The sequence below is a fragment of the Pygocentrus nattereri genome, chromosome 9 (genome assembly GCF_015220715.1).
Source record: "Pygocentrus nattereri isolate fPygNat1 chromosome 9, fPygNat1.pri, whole genome shotgun sequence".
Classification (NCBI taxonomy): Eukaryota; Metazoa; Chordata; class Actinopteri; order Characiformes; family Serrasalmidae; genus Pygocentrus; species Pygocentrus nattereri.
This window is the reverse complement of record NC_051219.1, coordinates 46,647,585-46,671,599: the sequence shown is the minus strand read 5'-3', so window position 1 is coordinate 46,671,599 and position 24,015 is coordinate 46,647,585. Positions and strand designations below refer to the sequence as shown.

Below are 24,015 nucleotides of genomic sequence, written 5' to 3'. Positions count from 1 at the left end.
CATGTTACTATTGACATGCACCAGCTACGGCAAGTCATTTTAATCTAAAACAACGGCAGTAATACAAATAATTCAGGTTTTACCAGTAAAACTCCAAACTAGTCAAAATAGTAAGAAAAATAATAATAGAAATCTGTTTTACAGATCTCCATTATGAAAACGTCACAGATAATTACGACTAGTCAAATTGTAATAAAGCCTGGCAAATTCTTCATACTGGGTTAGAAATGATTCCCATCCCATTACCTCACCTCACCTCACCTCACCTCACCTGATCAGTCTTACCATCACATGCAGCTCTGAGTTCTGTTATAGCTGTAACAGTGTTGTACACCTTTAAGACGAAGGGGCTTCCTTCATTTTTATCCCATGTGAAAGGCAGGCAGCCAATAAAGCACTTCTCATCTTCGCCACTCTAGGGGGCACTATAGCGATGCTTTTTTCAATCATGGGGCACCAGGGCAGCCGGCCTGCCCCCCCTCTGAGTCTGCCAGTGTGATGAAGTGGTTTAACGATGCAGTTTCCTCCTCCCCTCAGTTTGTTCCATATTAATGCCAACCAGAAGGTAAGAATGACCCTACAGACTGCTGACCATGAAGGCTTGTGGCATTGCATGGACGGTTAGCAGGCAGGACAGGAGCGTAGCGTGCAACAGACACGGCATTAGAGACTTTGTAAAGCACTAGGCAAGTTTATATGTAGAATAGTGTGTCCAGGGAATGAGAAACAGGTGTGTGCAGGGTTTTTTTTTGTTTGTTTTGTTTTTATTTTTTTTATTTTTTTTTTGGGGGGGGGGGGGGGGGGGGGCAGCTATGGTTAAAAATAACAGCGCACCTGATTTAATTTCACAAAGCAATGATCAAATAAAATTATCAGCCTACCAAAACCCATTGTGTTTATATAGAGTAATGCAGCGTATTTATTCTTACATTACTATTTCAGCACCAAACTCTTACTACCAAGTTGAAATATATGAGTGAATATAATATCCTCAGGTGAACAGGATTTCTGTGCTGTACAGAGTCAGGAAAACGCTCTTCTGCGCTGTCAGTGCGGATATAATCAGTTTATATTCAGAATAAAACAAAACAGTTTATTCTTTAATCATTTAAGAATAAATTTCCACTGAAACAAAATAAATGAACAGAAGTTAAAGAGGACTGGGGAGTTCAGTGCCGTCACGCGGCTGAAGAGGCGGAGCCAGTAACCATAGAAACACTACACAGCGTGTGACGCAGGAAGGAGCAGCTGATTCGCTCTTTCGCAAAATAACTGCAATGTCTTTCTTTGGCGTCACTAATCTGGGCTATCAGAGGCCCTTCGGGGACAGGACGATGCCTTCGTCGCTGAAAAAGTCAGACGCACAAGGTAACGTACCTGTACGGTTTAGCCTTAACTTCAGGTAACGTTAGTATTGCTAAGCTAAGCTAAGCTAGGCTAGGCTGGGCCAGCTGTGAACTGACGCTGGAAAAGCAGCCCGGTCAGATTTCCAGCCGCAGCGCACACAGCAGTGAGCGGAGCTCCTTAAACTGATGCTCAGTCCCGTTTCTTATTTTACCCCTACCCCTTGTTTTCGAGTGTAACCCTACGCACTGAACCCGAGCTGCAGGGCAGGGGTTGAAATCTCCCCCCTGTGAAATGGGACGACCCTTCAAGAACTGGATACGTCATCAGGTGTCGTCAGCGACTTTTACGTAAACAAAGGAGACCAGGTTTTCTGGCCATTTCTAATAAGCCACCTTAAGCCGTGGTGAGCTCACGTGTGTGTCACGTGACAGGACAGGTGAATTATATTTAAAATAGCCTAGAAAAAATAATCAGGACGTGTTTTCCTGCTTTGTCTCCAGAGATCTGAAAGTTTGGAATCACAGTATAGACTGAAATATAGGCAAGACAGCGGGTGTTGTAAGATGTTTTATAAAATTAAGATTGTAAGTTCATTTACACTATAAATTGTGTCTTGACGTGAAATTAACTTCTCACACTGACTGATGCTGGATATATTCAGGTGTTCCTCAGGAGTTTGTGTGAACTTAAGGACTAGAATACCAAATTGTAATTTCTAACTACTTTTCCTTCCACCTGAGCCACTGTTTCATTGAAATAAAAATGGGCCTCATTTACCAACCGTTCTTAAAACAAAATGTCTTCCTAAAACCCACTTACACACCTTTCATGAAGACCCTGTCGTCACCAATATTCTCTTATTTGGGTTTGTTCTTGGGTAAGAACAGAATCTACACACAGTCAAAAGCACAAAGGTGAAACCCTTCTAACCCTAACTAAGAACACATTATGATTCTGACATAGACTTTTTTAGGACCTTTCTCAAGAACCGTTGAAAATAAAAACTGAGAAAGTGTTGGTGAAAGAGACCTGATATTCTTTCTTGATTTGTCTTGCTCTATCCACCGTTTAAAACTGAAGACTCAAGATGGGATAAACTTCCAGACCTCCCCCCAGTTACTTCCCCAAGAACACTGACATGCACTGAGACCTTCAGCATCTACAACCAGCCCACCTCCTTCACAGCAAACATACATCAGGGCAGTCAGAAGAAATACAAGGAGATGATCAGACGGGTACAGACACCCAGATGTAAGTCCAAATAAATGAATAAATTTGTGTTGGATAATGTTTCTGCCCATTTCATAATGTGTGGGGTTGGCTGAAGTGGATTCTTTCTTCCAGCTCCTAACCAGCTGTACTGTGTGCCTTTAACGGACAATCAGCAGTACGGGTGGTGGCTGCCCATCGGTGAACCTAAGATTAATGATTCTTGGACTAAAATCCGTCGCTTTCCCCGCAAGAACAGCGAAATGACTAAGTATGAAAAGCTCTATGCTTCCACAGCATCCTGTGTAAATTTTGTATTTTCTCTCTTGCATTAAATTATATTAGTTGTTCTACACTAACTGGTCACAATTAGACTCCATCTGTTTCAGATAAAGTGGCCAGTGAGTGGGGACATGTCATACTGTCACGAGACAAATGTCTTATCCAGCTTTTGTCTACTCAGCATGTCTTTTTGATATTTCAGATTTGTGAAGGAGATGTCCATGACTGACCGAGAGTTCAGCTTATTTTGAGCTTCTTTGCCAAAACTGTCAGAATGGATCTTTTTTTTTTCTCTTTGACATGCAGTGTTGCTCATAGCTCTGCTAATAAAGTAACTTGTTCTTAACATTACTTCATACTGTAGTTTGCTCAGCACATGTTGGAACTGCAGATATAGATTCACCATCATAAAAATGTCAAAGCTGTGCATGTGCAGATTTACTGATGATCAAATGCTTTGTGTAGCTTAAGTATCCATTCCCTATAAAGCTGCCAATTTCAAAGGATTTTGAAATTTACTTGATGCTCAAATAAAGCTTGAATGAGACATATAATTACAGCAAGTGTTTAATCTAAAGTTATTTGTCTTGCTTAAGAAGAGAAAGCTTGTGCTCTATCCTCTAATAAGTCATCTCTGACGTATCATCATATGTGACAGTGATAGTTTGGCTACTTATCAAAAATTTGAATGTGGTAAGTAATAATGCCAGCTTTGTTTAACACACAGATGGGATGTCATTGGAAGACGTAAGGAGGCAGTAGTGTTTTCATTACAGAGTTTCTGAGGAAACGGCTCAACACGCATCTCAGTGCAGGCTCTAAAATATTTACAGCACCAGTTTGCAGTAGCAGAGTGTCTTTGGTTGCTCACAGCTACAACCTGACCTGGGTTTGGAAATGATGACATTCTGCCTGTTAAATGGATATTCCATCATATGAGCATAAAACAGTCTTTGGGCACCTCTTGTCAAAAGGGTTATTTGCCAATAAGTTAACACAACTTCCACAAGGAACACACTTAAATACGTACATTTCTGTATATTTAAATGCTCAAATTATTTGCTGGATTCAACATACTGTTAAATTTAGCAAATAAACAGTAGCAGTCATTACAATTTGCAGAAGCCTGTTCTGTGTAGAGTTTGTGTTAAGCAATTTGATCAAAAGTGGCCAAACTTTTACATAAGACTATTAAAAGGTTATTTCTGTTAGATACATAAAACTAGTTTTTGTTGTTTTGATGTTGATATAATAGCTGTAAATGTATATTTTTTCAACCATTTGTTTGTCTTGGGTGCCTTTGGTCACTATGTATGAATCAACATGAACATTCAAGTTAGCTACGACTTGAAGATACCATAAACAAACAGAACAAGAAAAAGAATCATAGCCGGACATTATCCATTGAGAACTGGAGTTTCCTGAAAAAGATTTGGTTACTTAACAGACTTACTTTGGCGAAGGAAAGAGACTGTTTGCAGTAAAATAACCAGAGATGTGAAGAAAAACTTGAAACCTAACTTAAATTATCCGTTGAAATGATCTTGATTTTCCAGAGTGAAACCACCTACACTTGGCAAAAAATGTTACCAGCAAGGATCTGAAGCACAACTGAACAAGTTAACTGAAGCATCTCATAATGTAGTGCATCCATACAAAAAAAGGCTAATACAATAAAGAACCTTACAAGCAGCTAAAAGATGAAAGTGTTGGATTGGCACATTTGTACATTATATATTCATATCTATCAAGCATTTCATATTCTTGATTTACTCCACTTACATTTGATCATTATTATGTTCTAATACTTGGGCTCACAAAATGCCCTCCTTCTATTTTTGTGCATTAATACTTTTCTTTCCTTAATTGTCATATTTTCAGGGATTTTCCATACTTATATGTGCTAGAGGATTTTTAGTCTTTTCAACTTTAACTTAAATTTTGTTTCATGTTTTCAGTAATGATTTTGAAAGCAATCATAATCTCATTAAATTTGTTTTAAAAAATGTCAGCTATTTTTTTTTTTTGTTTGAAAAAAAAAAGCTCAATTAAATTCAATTACATCCTTTTTCACAAAGAGCTCCACATAAAATCCAGAAGAAATGACTCATCTGCAACAATAAAAACAATCGAAACAGACATTATTCTTTATTTTGTAGGAGGGGAAAAGTTATTTCTATATCAGTCTTTCCATTGCATGTTGAAAAGCTTGTCCCTTCTCTAGTATTTTGACTAAAGGAAAACAGAAAATCAAACAAAAGCGTACAGAAATAAAAGGAGCGATCAGGAGTCAGTCAGCCTGATCACACAGGCCCCAGTGTGAGAGTCAGTAGTACTAAAATACTTCTTTAAAATACATTTTACCTGCCCACAACTGATCCAACACTATGCCCGGTTCCCTCCCACTGAGCCTTCATCCTGTGTCCTTGACTCCATTACATAAAACTGCAACTGCTTTTGGTTACAAATGTGATCAACTGACATATGCAATGAACCAGTGCTACTACCGTGGCCATTTTTAAGCAAGTAGGGAATACTCAGCAGGAGAAAGACACGGCTTGGGCTGTTACCATGCAAGTTCATATTTGGAAATAAGTGGTTGGAACGATGGAAATGGCATTTTCAATGATGAAGCTACGAGGACTGTTCAGGAGCCTCAGGTGTTTTTTCATAATGTGGACCACATGAGACAGAGAGGCACTGTTAATATACACTTTTGTTCAATTAAGGCAAATGCACTCTACTGCGTACTGCACACATGCAGTGGAGGGTTTTTCACGTCTGTTAGATCGGTTAGACGGCGGAGCTGCCAACTGGCCTGCAAAGGCATGAAGCCTTTCATATTGTCGCAGTCGTATCAAAACCTTCAGAATTTCTATATTTTCTACACAATTTGAAAACACCAGCTGCCCTTCACATTGTGTGAACACTTCATTATGAATAAACAAACAGAAAAGTAACTGAATAAACTTGTTACATTAACATACATCAAAAGTTAAACCTTCTTTTTCCTTTTCCTCCAAAGTTTCCATTTCAGAGATACAAGGTTTTGTTACAACAGCGAAATAATTATGCAATCCTAGAGACTGAATAAGGAACATCATACTCGCGTCTTTCTTGTATGACTGACTAATCTCTTCCTCATAGCATGACTTTTTTCAAAGAGCATTTGAGGAATAAAAGGGCACCACAGCAAATACTGTTCTGCTGACCCTACATCACTGACCACAGCTGACTCACTTAGTACCAATACACTCAAACATCCATCCCAAATGGCTTGTTCATGCCTTGTTCCTTCTCCAAAGTTGGAATGGAATCATAATCAAATGCACATTAATAACAACCATAATAGGAATAATAAAAATGATGAACACAGAGGTGATACAAAATACCCAACATTAAAACTTTAGAGAAACAAACAGAAAAGAATCTGTCGAGAAGATACCACAATCAGACATGCTTTAGAGCAGTTAGGTTTGGCAAGAAAAGCAGTTTGTCATATCATAGAAACCTCACAGTGAAAAGAGTTATGCCCCTTCGAGATTACAAAGCACAGTATTCAGTCATAATTTATAGATATATTTCTCTCGCTCTCTCTTTAAAAAAAAAAAAAAGCATAAGTCTCTCTGTTGTGAATTGGAACTCAGTAAACTGTCTGGTACCGTGGTATCCAATGCCGTGGCTTTCCCCCAATGCCTCCAAAAAACAAAAACCAACCAAAACAAACTTTTTTTCCTTTTTATTTTGTTTTGTACCAAAAAATACTTCTTTGAAAAAGAAGAGACGGCTGATGGAACGAAGGAAACAAAACTGCGGTCTCTCTGGCGGACAAGTTGTGAGCCCAGGCGTGATCGTGTTCCATATAGCATAAGACACCGCCTTTAACTTTCCATCCATGGAATCTAATGTGGTTATTCTAAAAGTCAGGCCTTCTGGTCGATTCCTCTCAATCCTTTATCTCGACAAGAAGCAAAAATTCCAAGATAAACAACAGCTTGATGCATCAGCCTGGTAAGATAGCTGGTAAATGACTTGTGTCATGTTGATCGAATTATCCTGGGCTTCACTCTCAAAACTGGAACAAAAAAGGGGGAAAAGGCTTTAAGAGCATTAGACAATATTCAAAACGTCTTCAAAACTTTTTCTATTAAATACTTTGGTCTTTGGTCAATATTTCTCTTCGATATTTATACACATACTGTAATTTGTACACACACAAATATACAGACGTACATGCTTCTGTACGGTATAGATGTGTATGCATGTTTCACATTGTTTCTCATAAAGGACTTTTTGCACTAAACATCAAGATTAAAATAAATAACCAAATCAGAAACAAAAACAAGTACCTGCATTTATATTCTCCTGAAATAAAATAATAGAGGAAAAAAATAGGAGAAAATGCCTTATGTACAGCGTTTTTCTTCGGCGACAAAAGGCCTTTGTTAAATAAACAGACTTTGCATCTTTCAAGTAGCCTGAGAAAGAGGCTTAAAGACAGAAACAATCGTCCTTCGGAGTGTACAGCCAAACATGTGACTGCTGCATCACAACTCCCTATCCCAGAGTTTATATTTTCTTTCTATTCATATTTTTTTGTATGTATGCAATTTTTTTCCTTCAAGTGATGACATGGCTACTTGTTTGACTTCAGTTTGTCTTGCGTGACCTTCCTCCATGATCCATCTGGAGAAGTATGGGATTCAGAGGAATGCTAACACGCTGCTAACTGCTGGGCGGTCCATCGTTCAGGAAGTATGTGGTCATCTCCCCCTTGCCTTTGACTTTTATGATGCCACGGCACTCCAACTGGTACCCTTTGGTTGCCAACACTTGGTGCAGGTCCGTGGTCACCTGCAAGAGTCATATGGTAACTTAGCAGCTCATTAACATTCAAATAACTGTGCGCCAGATTAAACTGAAATAAAGAAAATGCATCACTGCATAGAAAGAAATGTGTTACTATTAGTGCTGTCAGTGATGCGTTAACACTTTATTAATTTAACATTGGCAACATCAGTAATATCAGCAACGTTAGAACTTGGGGATGCCTTTTACAAGACTACACCGGACAGTGTACTATGAATACTATAAACCATGAATAAATCAACAAGCAGAAAAGTAACAAAAGCAACAACAAAGCAGAATTCTACATTTTACCACAAAACAGAATATAATGCAGCATTATAAAAGCGAGATTGCACCTGAATGCGATCTGGTACCCCCGTGCTGTCCATGCGACTGGCCACATTTACTGTGTTTCCCCAGATGTCGTACTGGGGCTTCCTGGCTCCAATGACCCCAGCTACCACTGGCCCAATATTTAGTCCTGTAGAGAATGAGAAATAATGAATTGTGACATATTGAGTTTCATACTCCAGAATAGAATGAGGGGTTTAAATCAGTGCATTTTAATAGTGCAGTAAAGTTTAGAGGTCATGGCAAAAAAAAAAATGGTTATTGTTACTACAAATGATTCTCCCTTACCAATCTTCATCTGGAAGTTGTTGAAGGAGTGCTCGTTAATGTATTTCATCTGCTCGCGGAGCCTCATGGCGTAGTCCGCAAGCGCTGTGATATGAGTGCGGCCCTCTTTGTCATAGGTGGAATCGTTCAGGCCTGAAGCTGCCATGTAGGTGCTGCCTATGGTCTTAATCTTTTCCAGCTGCCTGTATTTCTCTTCACTGATGATCTAAAGGATAGTAAAAGACACAGTTTAATGGTTTACAGAGCATGTAAAAATTGGACATTTCACCCCAAAATTAGTATTTAATTTTATTTATCTAATTTTATGTTATTTGTCATGTTATCCAGCTTCCTGTAGTACCGCACCCCTTAACTTGGGGGTCACAATGATGATATTTTATCATTATCGTGATAAATTATGTCACAATATGCATTTCTGAGCATATCATAGATCGTCAGCACTGACTACCTACATGTTTCTATACAAACTGAACATAATTAGGCCTGTTTGATTTGATTTTGTGCAGTGTGGTTTGTAAAAGGTTTAATATCTCTGTAGTTGAAGATTATTATTATTATTATTTGATTTATTTATTTTTTTATTACATTTTATATGTGGCTGTCCAGGTTCTAATCTTATAAAAATGAAATATTGTGATACAGTTTCTGTCTCATGAAAATGTGTTTAAGTACTGTGATACAATAGTTTTGCCATATCTCTAACCCCTTCATCAGCTTCATTGGTTTGATAATTTTTTTTATTTTTGCCATCTCACTACAATATCCAGCATGCACTACACAAAATACAAACACTGGAAACTCTCCACAGCAATAAAGACATCCAAACTGCTCATACAGCCACTGATGTACAGGACAATAAATATAGATTCCTAACATTAATGTTAGCTACATAGTTTTAAACCTGACAGTCTCACTCTAGAGACTATTGTGGCACCAGCGTAGAAAGCAAGTAGGCGTGTTCAACACAGATGCAGTAATAGTTAATTTTTTGGGGTTTTTTTTGCAGAAAGGTCACAAAAGCAACCTTTGGCCTGCATGGATTCCAGCATGTCTTTCTGTTGTAACTGTTCCATAGCATACAGGAATCAAAAGCTTTACAGTTATTTGGATGGCATTCTTTATGTATACTGTGTATTATGGCTGTATATACACCAATCAGCCATAACATTAAAACCACATATTTCTACACTCATTATTCATTTTATCAGCTCTGTTTACCATATAGGTGCAATATGTAATCCAATTACAGTCTGTGTTAGGGTTAGTCCATCTGTTTCTCTGATACTTTGTTACCCCTTTTACCCTGTTCTTCAGTGGTCAGGTCCCCCAAGGACCCTCACAGAGCAGGTACTATTTGGGTGGTGGGTCATTCTCAGCACTGCAGTAACACTGACGTGGTGGTGGTGTGTTAGAGAATAGTCCACCAATCAAAAATATCCAGCCAGCAGCATCCTGTGGGCGGCGTCCTGTGGGCAGCGTCCTGTGGGCAGCGTCCTGTGGGCACTGATGAAGGACTAGAGGATGACCAACACAAACTGTGCAGCAGCAGATGAGCTGTCGTCTCTGACTTTACATCTACAAGGTGGACCGTCAAGGTTGGAGTGTCTAATAGTGTTTAAAAAAAAAGCTGTGTCTGATCCACTCATACCAGCACAACACACACTAACATGCTGTCACCACGTCAGTGTTACTGCAGTGCTGAGAATGATCCACCACACAAATAGTACCTGCTCTGTGAGGGTCCATGGGGGTCCTGACCACTGAAGAACAGGGTAACAGAGTATCAGAGAAACAGATGGACTACAGTCTGTAACTGTAGAACTACAAAGTCAAGTCAAAGTTTATTTATTTAGCACTTTTTACAACAGACATTGTGACAATGCAGCTTTACAGAAAAATGTGCACCTATATGGTAAGTGGAGCTGTTAAAATGGACAATGAGCGCAGAAACAAGGAGGTATTTTTAATGTTTTGGCTGATAACAGTATGTGTAGAAAAAATATGAAGTCATAGGTCAAAGGCAGCACTCAATCAAGTGTCAGACTGTTCTGACAGAAAGCTTTGTACAGAGACTGTTCTGTTCTTTATACAAAACACTACTTATCTCACTTCCATACTTTTTAAACAACCAAATGCTGATCTGCTAAATTGACCTGCTCCTTACCTATTGTAATGGCTATTTGTTATGTAGGCTTACATAGACACAGCAAAACCTCAACTCCCCAGACATGTTTTCAGTACTTGGCCATGTTTTGTCTAAAACTTCAGGTGAGGTGGCAGCAGATGGAAACTGAAAGGTCTGTATGGAACAGAAATGGTGTCGTACTTTGTATACAGAAGATTCAAAGCCTGATGACTGAGACAGTAAAGATGGAGAGACAATTAATAGACCTCAATCAGTGTCAGAAATGCTTAATCAATTCTAACGTTGAAGAATTGCTCCCCCTCCTGCCCATTACTTCACAGCCAACTTCCAACTCCTACCTCATCAAAGTCAGCAATGATTTCATTGAGAAGTCTCAGGCACTCCACGCCTTCGTTGTTGGCCTCAAGCTCCACATAGAACTCAGAGAAGTTGCTGATGGAGGCAAACATGACAGCCACACACTCGCACGACTGGTAGTAGAGCTCGTCGTTCCTGCGCTCGCGGGCAAGAAAGTGGGCTGCCACGTCTTTGGGCAGGATGTTATGGAGGAGGCGACGATTATAGGCCTGCAACTCCTCCATTTCTTCTTTCTCCTCTGTGGCCTAAGAAGATGACAACTCCAAATCAAGAATTCAAAAGGGTCCAAATGGACCAGAATGACATTTAAGACAGGCAAATTTATATTTTAATTTTGTATAAGCTTTATTTAACCAGGCAAGTCATTAAGAACGATTTCTTCTTTACAATGGCAGCCTGGCAAAAGGAAAAGCCTCTCGAGGGAGAGGGCTAAAAAAACACACACTACTTATAATAATCACAAATACTGTAACGTATCACAAGCATTATGAAAAAGCCATACAATCTGATGCACAAACATCAAACAAATAGCTAACAAGCAACACCATCAAACAATACCAACGGCCAAAAACATATACTAGAGAAGTGGACTGAAGTCAGCTACTCAGACTCGTGAAAATGTATATTGTCTCTATATTTTGTGTATATTTAATATCTTTCAGTTATTTCTCTTATTTTCTTTCTGTAGAGTGATTATCTGAGCCTCACCACAAGCATTTCAATGCATAAATGTCCTGACATGTTGTGTAAATGACAAATTGTCACCAGCGAAGTGGATGAAACAGACTCAATCTCCCAGAATCCACAGGGAGATCAGCTGACTTCTGCTTTGCCCACACGCTTTATCATGTGACCTGCTCAGTTTAGCTTATAAGCCCGGGTTTCTGAGCATTCTATGCACCTGTCTTGATTCTGTGTTTATTCCAGACTCTGCCTTTTGATTTGCCCTTTTGGATTGTTTGCCCTGGATCTTTGTTTGTGTTTTGACCTTTTTGTCTGTTTTTTGGATTTTGACTTCAAAAGCCTTCATAAAGCCTTCTTTCCTTTCTTTATCCGTGAGCGTCTGAATTCTGTGAGATCGTTACACAAATAACCTTGAAAACTAGAAAACTTGAGATTTAAAACTCATGAAATTTTAGCCAGAGGGGGAAAGGCATGAACAAAACCGATGGAATTGGGATCATAATTAGGGAAAAAAATTAAACCTTATGTTTCTAACCTTGCATGTGTCTTTTTGAGTTTACTACAGTTATGTGTAGTCTTGGGGGTTAAGGGCACTGCAGTATGGGTATTGCCCACTACACACTACTTTCTTTGGTAACAGTAGTTTCTTTTCTTGTTGGCACTTTTTTTAAAATAATAAACTATCTGCAATAAATGCCACATACTTTACTGACACTCCATTCCAACGCAACCTTTTAAAAAGAAATAGTGCCAAAATGTAGTTATTATTCCACAGTGACAGCAAAGTTGAACTCTCTTGGGCCCTGGAGCTAGTGGGAAAATAGGAAAAGCACCCCAAAGTTGTCACAGCCATGGTCTGGAAGCAGAAATCAGCAAACAGAACTGCTGTTATGCTGTTCTCACAGTTCACGGCGGCGTCAGGTATGATATGGCTTCAAACAGACTTTTCATTAAAGAATACCTTTCTGCCTCACAGACAAAACAAAGCGCTACATGTAGTACAAATGCAGTGCTTAATGGAAATGAGCTGATCTAGGAACAGTTCATCTAGCTTTAACTAATCAAACTTAGACTGATTAAATCTGAATAAAACTTTAGCAGGATTAACTATTATATTAGCCTGCAAGAATTCTCACAAACTACACACTAACAAATGATTTGTTTATTTTATTTGGACTTGAATGAACCAACATATAAACATCTCAGATGCAACATGACCGGTTTTGAAAATAGACAGCATTTTAACATAATTAAAAAAAAATAATTGTTATGTTTACAAGATTTTTTTTTATTCCTTGTTTTCTTGTTTAAAGGGTTTTCACACCAGACGGTTAGACAGAGTATCACATGTACCATCAGTTTTGTTGCAACATACATGCAGCAAAAAACACAATGAAAAAAGTCAATCAGTAAAATCTCATTATCACATGACACATGAAGATGGAATTGTATATATTAAATCTTGCTGGTGTCTTTTGATCATACTAACAAGAAGTATAAGAAGAAAAAACACTCAATGGGGGGATGATGGTTAGAAAAATATTCTGCAGTGAGAACAACAGGTGGGCAATTTTTCAGCCCTGGTCATCTTCTCTATTGCTCTGCTTGTGGTGATCTTTACATTGTGCACTGCATTCTAAGGAAATGCCAGAGTTCCATAAGTGTTTCCTCCAGCTCTGCTCCCACCACACATAGAGACTGCTTGTGTATTTCTTGATCATCTTTATTTTTTTGTTTGTTTCTTCCTTGCATGTTTTCAGTACAAATGAAACAATGGCCTGTGATTATTCCAGACCTAGACTGGAAAGTGACTAAGATTTAAAATCTAGGTCCAAGATTAATCCTCTTATATCTCCAAGTCATTTGTATCGACAACCCTGTAAATTCACTTCTACCTTTGAAAAATGACTGAAAATCTCAACGAGCACAGTACCTGGAGCTTCCAGAGAAAGTCGAGACGGGCTGTGGACTCCACCTGCTGGGCGTGGAGGTACAGCGCCAGCACAAACACTGTGAGGATCACTGGGGTCATGACCTTTAGGGACACTTTGGTCACACTGTAAGGACTGCACAAAAAGAAGCAGGTCTCACACATGTTCATTACTCCCTGAAATAAAATTAATCATCAATCAAATACTCTAAATTTCAAATCTCGTACACCAAGGCATTAATCTTTTACTGAAGAGAATGAAATATATTCCAACCTACCACTGGTTGGCAGTTTCATTGAGATTCAACCTGTACAAAATAAAGACCATTAGAATTCCATTGCACAAATGATAAAGTCATAAAAAAAACAGAAAAAAAACTTACCCCTCAGTTTCATTGAAAATTCTGAAAAAGAATAGAAAGGAATCATCCATTAGAAAATACTTACAAAATATGACAAATTAAGAAGTTTATTTTCAGCTTAGAACATTTATAAAATCATTACATTTACCCTTTCATTTTCAATAGCAACTGTAAGAGCTCTCCAAATGATGTTACACAACAAGGTTTTACAGAAATTCAGATCAAGAATATCAGTAAGAATGCATCTACAGTCTTCCAAAACAGAGTGGCTTGTTCCTGTTTCCACTGTGCCGCCTGGTGGCTGGGAGTGGTACTCACAGGGCATTGGAGGTGACGAAGAGGTCAGCATTGTCAAACAGCACCACCTCTGGCCACTCCACGAGCAGCAGGTAGGTGAGTTGGATAAGCAGCATGAGAGCCAGCTTCCCAATACTGCTGATCTGCAGGAACACTGAGCAGGCCAGCAGGGTCAGGAGCACACTGTAGCTGAAATACTGAGAGAAAGAAATATACCAGTAACGTGATGGAGATGCTGCTATATACAGTGACTGTGAAACAGAGCTACACAAAAAATTACATAAACGTGTGAGAATTATGTTAAGGCCATACAAAATACTCCAGCTAACTCATCACGTACATCGTGAATAGCAGTGTTTATAAACGACTGACAGTATAATCGGTTCACCTATAGCATTAAAGGAATAGCTCAGCAATAAATCAAAAAGCAGTTTTCAAATGTGGAAGTAGACAAAAATATGGATAAAATTCAGCACATTCCTAGTACTACTGTTTTCAGCTACATGCCACACCTGACCACTACCTGACTGACTACATTTGGAGTAACGCCTTTGCGTCTTACTTCTGGGAACTGTGGAAAAAGGTTAAATTGGTAATCTCCTCTCTCTCTGGCACAACAAGGTAGGCCATCACATCACCCAACATGCTTCAAAGTTCAATTATGTGCGTTTTGTTTTGGTTTGTATGAAAGTTTTTGTTTTTAACAAGTTATGAATTAGTTTTTAATAATCATTGGCATCTGTTAGCATGGGAAATTGGTTCAGTCACCAGGCACAGACCTTTAAAGGTGTACCTATTTTATAATCTCTCTTAATCCTATATGGATGGGAGAAAATTTTACGTAGTGAGGTGACAAATGTAATTTTACCACAGAACGTCTGTGACCCTTGGTAACCATATAACCTGGCATAAACAACTGGGGCATAAACTGAAGAGGTGGGGTGGCTTCTTAATTTACACACTGCCTTAACTCCAAAAATGCTCATTTGTGCATGAGTAGAAAATATTCAAACATTTAATTTAATAGTAATTTAGATTTTACAGCCACATAAAATCAAACATTAACATGTTTGTTAACAAACGTTAACATCCCCACATAAATAACTTTGTGATTTTACATATATTAATATTCAGAGATGTACAGGTGAAGCAGGACAGCCCACTTCATTACATGACATACTGGATTCAGACATGGCTATAATCACTGAGAAACAGCGGTCACAACTATATTACCTCACCTCCGCATCTTTATCCTGTCAGAACACAGACACCCAGACAAACACACTTACTTCAGGGAAGGGGCATGAGGGCATGTCACTAGGGCAAATGTCCAGGCCGTCCTCAGCAGAGCGAGAGAGGTTGTAGATAATACAGGGAGTCACCATGTCTGTTGAGGAGTTCAGCTGTGTAGCTACACAGTCCACAAGCTTCTCTGTGTCACATGCAAACTACACACACACACACACACACACACACACACACACACACACACATACACACACACACAGGGTTCATACTGAAATCCTAAACATAAAATATCCAAAGCTCCACACACTTGATTGTCATTCATCTGATTTGTATCATGCAAATAAATTTCATGTTTGCCGTCTATCTAAAGGCTGCTTTTGGGAAGGAGGTAACATTTTATTAAAGTAAGACTGCATTTCGAGGGTGGTGCTCTTCACTGCACTGGGAGGTCTTCCTGCGTACCATATTGACAAAGGCAGAGATGAAGACAAGGATGATGGTGAAGACGCCCACCAGGGTGCTGTTGGTGCGAGACTGAACAATCTTCTTGGACACAGTTTGCATGGCAGCAGGGAAGAGCTGGGGAAAAAGAGCACAAGAGAAATTCAACAAAATGTGAGCTGTAATATCAGACTGTACATCGTACCACATATTATACAGTAGTAAAACAATATCTAAGGCTGGATTTACACAGTGAATCTTTCACTCAACATTAGGGTTAAATCTACATGGCACTTCAAGTGCAAAATGTAAGGCATCCTGCAACTCACCTGAAACTTGGCCACAACAGTTGCAAGCATATCAACATCAACCAAAATGTTTGTCATTAATGTGTTTATTCGTACTTGGTAGCCTGCTGTTATCGTGATTTATGTAGCTAATTTCATTTTCTACTCCCTTAATGCCGCTTAACTTTATGCATGGCTTAGATTCATTTGGGGTGCAAAAGAATGGGGGGACTGAGATGCAGCATGTGAATAAGGCATCAGGTAGGTATAAGCAAGACATCAGGAAGGCTATAACCCATAATGGTTACATAAACATTCATTTTTAAGGCTTAACATACAACAGATACAAAAGTAAACATACAGAGTGAAGAATCCTAGATAGAAAAGTACAACAATGACAGCTGGGAAAAATAAACTGAGGTTAAAAACACTGCACATCTGTAAATTACATCTGGTGGATGACTTTATATAGTGAAAACAATAAGGTGTATCAAACACTATGAGCTGCTAATTGAGCTAAAGTGTGGAGTAATCTAATCCAATCCATTGCATGAAACTTTGTTTTTGAATAGCATGAAAGCTTCAAAGTTTTACAGCCAGCCTAGGACTAGATTTGTTTGGCCAAACTGACAAAAGTACATTAAAATGGAGTGGACAAATTCTATTTATATTTACACTAAGTTGCCAGTTTATTACATACACTTGGTTGCTACATACTCACTGGTCATTTTATCAGTTACTACCACCATACAGCATTGCAGGACTGCTGACCAGGTTTTATTTTGTTGGTGGATCAATTCTCTTAAGTGTTGACACTGAAATGGTAAAAGTGTTAGTGTGTGTTGAGCTGGTACAGAGTATCAGGTGCACCTCTGTGCCACTGCTGGTTTGAGAATAGTCAGCCAACCAAAAAATGTCCTGTAGTGGCCCTGTTGTCAGAAACTGAAGGTGAAGGACAACAAACAAATTATGCATGAAAACAGATGAGCTACAGTCTCTAACTACCCAACTACAGGAGATGTGTGTTTAATCAAATGAACAGTGAGTGTTTAAAGACTCCAGTAACACTGCTGTATCTCAAACCCATGTCCACCACCATGTTAGTGTCACTGCCCGCTATGCTGAGTAGTCCAGCAACTAGAGGTGGGTGATACGGCAGAAATATAATAGCTTGACACCTGGAAATGTTTTCATGATACACAATAATTATCACAAAATTTGAACTGATACAGACAAAAAGTCAAACACTGTCAAAACCTATTTCACTGGAGAATTAGGGGGGGTGATAATAAATAACTGCCCCCCTCTTTGAAGGCGTATGATCCCTAAATGTAACTAAAGCCCAGCAGTGAGGAGCTGAACTTTCCCCTCCTCTGCTGTCCCTGCAGACGGGCAGGGTCGCCTACAGAGCGGCGCTAGTAGCTGTTAATGATAGTGTTGTTGTCCCGTTTCGTAGGGCAAGATTTCAACCACTACCCTGTAACTCTGATCCAAGAGGTTAGCGTGACGCTCGAAAACAAGGGGTGGGGTAAAAAGAAGAAATGGGACTGACCCTAAGTCTGGCCTAAGTGTATCGGTGCTGACAAATATTTGACAATAAGGAAAAAAGCATTGTAACGTAATGTGGCACAACTCATTAACCATAATTGTTACCATACTGGCCGCTAAAATTGTAGCAAAGCATCATATTTAATCTTTTCATAATTAAATTACCTTTTATTTATCTTACTCTTAATTAGATATCTTCATCACTGTTGGTAAAGCAACCCAGGTGTCTCTGCGGAGGATTTATGAACATATATTCAACTAGTATCCAAACTTTTGCATACAGCTGTATGGGGATTTGTGTGCAGGAGAGGGAGAGAAAGAGAAAAGCAGAACAATAACTTTGCCTTACCTTCACACAAGAGTAAATGGCACAGATGAAGAGGATGTTGGAGAGGATTATGAAGATACTGATGTAAATACCCAACATAACTGGCGTACTAAAGAAATAGCAGAGAAATAGCTTTAGACTTTAGAGCGTATTTGTTTGTGTGTTTGTGTATGTGTTTAAGTCAGTGTGTCTGCTGACCACTTACTGAGGGAAGATGACAATCTGAATGAAGGAGATGAAACAAAAGACCAGCAGCGTACAGGCCACATAACCTCCAAAGCGATCGTCCACCTTCTTTGCATACTGAACACGGGAGAAAAAAAATCATTACTCCTCAGGCAGCAGTACAGCGGGTTTCTACCGAGAACGTTAGGATGTTATGTTTTATTTGAATCGCTGGCTTTGAGACACACTTTTTTCTCCAGGCTGGAGGTCTGGAAGGTGAGAAGGAATTTCTTCACATGATCCTTACGCAGCTGGTCGATGCTCCGCGCGTCAATGGCTCGGCCCAAAAACTCATCAACCTCATCCTCCGGGTTTATGGCCTCCTGTGCGCCACGGCTGAGAGAGAGAGTGAAGATAGAGAAGTGTGATGGAGAGACACAAACGATCCATAAAAGAGACACATAAAATATATTAACATTACTCTTATACTCTTATTCTCCTCTTTCTGCTTATGTTTTCAAGGAAATGGCCCACACTCACTTATCTTTGCTGGACGTTTCATCAATACCCTGAAAAAGAGCACAAAGTTAAGCCATGGAGAACAAAAACAGTATCATCAAACAGTGGTTTATGTAGAGAGAGAGAGAGAGAGAGAGAGAGCCAAAGACAGAGATAAAGGGAGGAAGAAAAGGAGAAAACACAAACCGGGACAGACAGGTACAGAACACGGCACAGGACACAGCAGACACAGGGAGAAGCAGAAGGCATGGGGTTCTCACCATCTGTCGGAAGACTTTGGAGTCCTTGGTCCTGGAGAAGGATCGGTCAGGCACCCAGCGAGGCATCAGGGCCTCATTGGAGTTCGCACGTGCCCGCTGCATTTTTGCCATCATTGCCTTCTCTTCTTTCTGCAGGATTCAGTTCGATAGACAAAAAAATTTCACTGACTAAAAAGTGCAACTTCTGCTTTGAATGAAAAAAAATCTGTCTGAGAACATCTGTTCGGCGGAATGATGGTGTGTTTGTTTAACTGATGTTGTGGATATTGACAGTACCATTTAGCTAGTTTAAGCTAAGCTAGTTTAGCCAAGGTTTTTAGTTTTAGTAATTTTTTAAAAGATTTTTCATAGTCATAGACATAGTCAGTCACCCAACACATGTTTGCTGACTGAAGTTTGCTTCCTTAGTTTTTTCACTGGATGAAGCCAAAACAGTTAATAAGCAACAATGTAACGGCAACTACACTGCATAGCTAAAAAAAAAGGAACTGCAGCCACTTAGGAAGTCTAACTCTTACTATACTTCTTCCCACCTTTCGACTTTGGGGGAAGCACAAGTGCAAATTTAGATTTTTTTTAAACTGTTCTTTCAATCCCGCAGTTAAACATACTGAGTATGTTGATCGTGCTGGGAAAATGCTTGCTGTTCATATTTTCAGTGCAAGTCGATGTAAAACATTTCTCTTTTCAGTCATAAGGAATTCATCAATCATGGATCGATGGTCAAAAACGTACACATCTAATTAAATTGAGCCAGACATCCGTTCAACTCGTCATCCAGCACTTTGTAGCTAACAAACATCATCTCATTAGGTGAATTAGAAAATGTTAAATATTTTTGATGTTTATTAGGTTGGGTTGTATTAGCCCAAAAATTGCTAAAAAATGATATTTGCGTGAAATTTAAACAATAAAGTCAGTTTAATCTTGTGGGCTGCACCAGCTTTTGCGGTCAGCTGTGGGGCTGTGAAATGCAAAAGGTCGGAAACTCCTGCACTGTAGCACTACACTACCCAGTATTCTTTGCATTTCTCTTTTAGTTTCTCTTCATTACCTCTTATTTTACTTATACTTACTTTCATTGGTTATCTTCATTAAATGGAACATGTATGATGTTATTCTCATTCTAAAAATTAGGTCTGAATATATTTCATCAGTTTTTATTAAAATAACAACAGTTCAGCCTGTATTACTGTCATATAGCTACACAGGGGGTACTTTACATTGGATTCCTAAGTGGCAGAACCTTATCAGGAATTGTGAATTTCCACCCCATAACAAAAACAAAACACAAATAAAAAATTTATCAGCATGTTATCAATGATATTTTTACCAACTGTTTTAAACTGTGGGTGTCAATATCTGTAGATATAACTAGTTGAACTAATTATCTGGTCATAATATAAATAAAAAAGGAATATATTTTCTGACATCAAACCTCAAACGTATGTAGAATTTCTGGCCAATTGGAAAAGCAAACTTCAAAACTTAAAATTAAAATTCATTTTGATTTTTAGTTACTATGTAATTCCACATCCTTTTATGCAAAAAACACCAAAAATCAAGAAACCCTTCTTCAGTATCTCTCCAAACTTTTGGTTGTTACTGTATGTGTATCCTTGAAACCTAACAGAGGGCTCTGTTTACATCACATAAAACACAAAACACACATTATGCAACATAAGCCCTCCATACAGGTAGTGAGCAGTTCTGTGAGGCTGGCCATTTAGATGGAGACACTGACCCGTTTCTGACTGCAGCCCAGCACCAGGAACGTCTCGATGCTGTTCTCTTTAAGGTAGGCATTTCGCTCCCCTCCAAAACCTGGCTCCACTTCGTAGTCCCCATTCAGGTACTGTAGGGTGGCTTTAGTAATGTGGATCCTCCTGAGGAGCATCACATAGAAACATACACAATGATGGCATTTATTATTACATTATTCACAGTATTACTTTCATGCATTAAAGTGATTAACAGTAAAACACAACAGCATGAACAAAACGGGCCAAGTCACATTCGCTTCCTTCAGCAGATGTTTGCACACATTGCACTTATATATCGCAGATATACGGAGCAAATCAATTTTGTGTGAAACTTCAAGGAGAACTGAATTTTGTTGAACTACAACATCTGAATTTGCATCCTTGGCAAAAAGCGCTATCACTTATTCTGTGTTGATCTCTGAAGGGGTGGAGCTACTTAAAGCAGAGCTGAAGATATAAGTGCGAAAACACAAATTTCAGTGTCCAGCCACAAACCATTAAACATTTCTTAGGACATGACACATGTAAAAGGGGGAAAAGAGAAGGCAATAAAGCAGAAATAACAGAAAAGATTTATAATATACATATAAATGAATAATTTAGAAAACAATAATACATATAAAACTAACACAAATGTGTATTTGTTAGAGTGTGCTTGCTTGTGTGATGTTTTATGTATGTGTTTGTTTGCTCGTCACGTGTGTCCCACCCTGCTTTTCCTCCAGCCTCCATGTGATTGGCCAGGGTGACATCATTAGACCACACGTCAAACTGCCACTTCCTCAGTCCCAGAACCCCGCAGTGCACACGGCCGCTGTGGATGCCCACCCGCATGTTTACATTCACCCCTGTAACCTCTCGCACAAGCCTAAACAACACATACACACAAAACAGGTACACAATCGATCAATACTCAAATCCATATCCCTTTAAAGCATTCATGCCATAAGCAGCACTAACAGCTCTGCACTTAGCAGGCCACTACATCTGATCTCTATCAGATTCTACACTAACAGTGTGGTCATCATTTCACAGAACATTCTTTCTGTCTTTTTGACTATAATATTTGGCACATTTCTCCTCCCAATCTGGCAGCTCTCTACAAAATATATGCTTAAATGATAGAAATACCGTCTCCGTGTTGATCCATATTTGTTGGCAGAAAACAAATAATATGGCTCACCAACATCCAACACAACAACCAATCAGGACAGAAAGGCATCACTTGTGCATGCAGCTAGTTCAGTCTTCTAAGACGTAAAGCTGTGAAAATAACACCAAAACTGCCAATTCTAACCACAACAGCTTCGACTTCTAAACAAATAAAGAAAAGACAATCAGTATATTGAACGTATACGACTGATCTGGAGTAAAGACGCGCGAACGGTGGCGCGGCCAGCTGATTAACTTCATTGACTCAAAATGTCTCAGTCCAACTGTCCTCTTCCTCTTTCTCTCAGTCTTTCTATACAGCTTTATTTCTCTCAGTGCCTCTGTCCCTCATTCTTATTGTCCCTATCCCTCTCAGTGTCTCTGTCCCTCTCAGTGTCTCTGTCCCTCTCTCAGGATCACAGTGTCTAGACAGAGGCTGGAGTCTCCAACATATGCTGAAAAAATATTTACCAGGAGATCAGAACTAGTAGAAGAGAAGATGCAGTGCGAAACATGCGTTGATCCAACCGTGACATGCTTTCACAGTGGATGTTGCCATTTTCCAAACTGTTTTCTTTTTGACTGGAGGAGAAGAGGCTCCACTTTTTCCTTGCATCTTAAATTCTGTGCTCTGTGCACAGTTTGTGTGATTTGTTACAGCCTCAGTTTACACTGCACTCGCATAGACCGTCATTTTGTGCTGTATCTATGATCATATGTACATCTGGCCCTCAGTGTCTCTGTCCCTTTTTCTCAGTGTGTCTCTGTCCCCTGCTGAGTCAGTGACACTCACGAGATGGCCTCAATCATGTCCACTCCCATCTCAACACAGCAGTGAGCATGGTCCGCTCTGGGCTCTGGCAGGCCAGACACACAGTAGTAGCAGTCCCCCAGGATCTTAATCCGCAAGCAGTGGTTTTCCTACACACACACACACACACACACACACACACACACACACACACGAGAACAGGAGTTAATTCTGGGGCTCAGGCTGGAAGGAGCAGCTTCACGCTGAGGTGCAGAGAGCTCAGTCATCCTGATCACCGTGTGAGGGAGTTTGCCGATCACCAAGCACTTAACACCTGTCAATACACTTCAAATCACATTACAACAGGAACAGACAATGAGGAGAAGCTCTTCTTAGGAAATTCTCCTCCTTTTCTGTCTCTTTACTGCTATGATGAATTGATAAAGTCAAATAAAGTCAAAACTTCACTTTATTGACTTACTGATCCTATAAACCTTCTCTCAAGATTAACCCACATGCTAAATACCAGATGTATTTTAAATATCTGAAAAATGTTATACAATAATGGTGAACACAGTTAGGGGAAATAATTATTCACAGACATTTTTGGGTATTTAATATACGTCCGGTGCATATATTCACTTCAAATTCACATAAACACCATTTGACTTTTGTTAATAAATGTGAACATGTAAACATCAGCAAAGATATACTTAAAAACTGAAAAAGTGATAAGACACTACATTAAATGTCACTAAAAAACATTGACTGGGAAGACTCAGATAATCGTACTGAAGGTCAAAGAGCTTCCTAAAGTTTTCAGAGATCACATTAAAATCCAACCAAAAACGCACAGTGGTGGATTAAATTTGCACACAAAGATTAAGACAAATCAGAACTCATTTGGAACGGAAAGAAAAATGCCCTTGGCAGTATTATATATAATATATATATAATATTATATATATATAATATATTAATATTTTAGCTCATCATGTTTGAAGAGAAAAGGGTTGTGCATATGATCTCAAGAACACCACACATACAGTGAAGTACGGAGGTGGGAGCATCATGATGAGGGCTGCTTCTTTGCAAAGGCTGCTGGGGCAGTATAGAGACAAATTAATGGAGAATTTAATTTCACTGGCCAGAGCCTGGGGAGAAGACAGATACAGGAAAAACTTTTAAAAAGATCACTAAAAAGGATAAACTGAAGTTGTTTAAGTGGCCTAAGAAATATCTTACCTTTTGAAATAAATTGATTAATTGAAAGTCTGAATACTTGTTTTCCTTCACTGTACAAGCAATATTCCCACATCTGAGAATCTGGGTTGATCTTCAGAGCTGCTTACCGAGGCTAATTTGTCAAAGCGGGCAAACAGTTCATTTAGAGTCATCACCAGCTCCTGAGCTGTGCACTGAGACGCCAGGCTGGTGAAACCCTCAATGTCT

At 39.2% G+C, this 24,015-nt stretch overlaps 1 protein-coding gene across 5 annotated transcripts in view; it reads right to left on the bottom strand.

Annotated features, from left to right (window-relative positions):
- Window positions 1–4,960: 4,960 nt before the first annotated feature.
- adcy6a (adenylate cyclase 6a) overlaps window positions 4,961–24,015 on the bottom strand; it is a 110,979-nt gene continuing 91,924 nt past the window's right edge. For 4 of the 5 annotated variants that reach the window (XM_037541308.1, XM_037541306.1, XM_037541307.1 and 1 more), the window contains exons 6-24: window positions 23,916–24,015; window positions 22,606–22,733; window positions 21,370–21,528; window positions 20,642–20,783; window positions 18,898–19,026; window positions 18,659–18,687; window positions 18,367–18,514; window positions 18,159–18,256; window positions 17,975–18,062; window positions 15,812–15,928; window positions 15,391–15,549; window positions 14,123–14,298; window positions 13,826–13,846; window positions 13,721–13,750; window positions 13,446–13,578; window positions 10,810–11,073; window positions 8,326–8,530; window positions 8,043–8,167; window positions 4,961–7,692 (exon numbers count right to left, since the gene is read on the bottom strand). The exon at window positions 23,916–24,015 is cut by the window's right edge and continues 12 nt beyond it. In XM_037541308.1, coding sequence (XP_037397205.1) covers window positions 7,564–7,692; window positions 8,043–8,167; window positions 8,326–8,530; window positions 10,810–11,073; window positions 13,446–13,578; window positions 13,721–13,750; window positions 13,826–13,846; window positions 14,123–14,298; window positions 15,391–15,549; window positions 15,812–15,928; window positions 17,975–18,062; window positions 18,159–18,256; window positions 18,367–18,514; window positions 18,659–18,687; window positions 18,898–19,026; window positions 20,642–20,783; window positions 21,370–21,528; window positions 22,606–22,733; window positions 23,916–24,015 — 2,380 coding nt within the window. In that variant the 3' untranslated portion in view covers window positions 4,961–7,563. The remainder of the gene's footprint in view (window positions 7,693–8,042; window positions 8,168–8,325; window positions 8,531–10,809; window positions 11,074–13,445; window positions 13,579–13,720; window positions 13,751–13,825; window positions 13,847–14,122; window positions 14,299–15,390; window positions 15,550–15,811; window positions 15,929–17,974; window positions 18,063–18,158; window positions 18,257–18,366; window positions 18,515–18,658; window positions 18,688–18,897; window positions 19,027–20,641; window positions 20,784–21,369; window positions 21,529–22,605; window positions 22,734–23,915) is intronic. The other variant, XR_005130743.1, reaches the window with a different exon arrangement.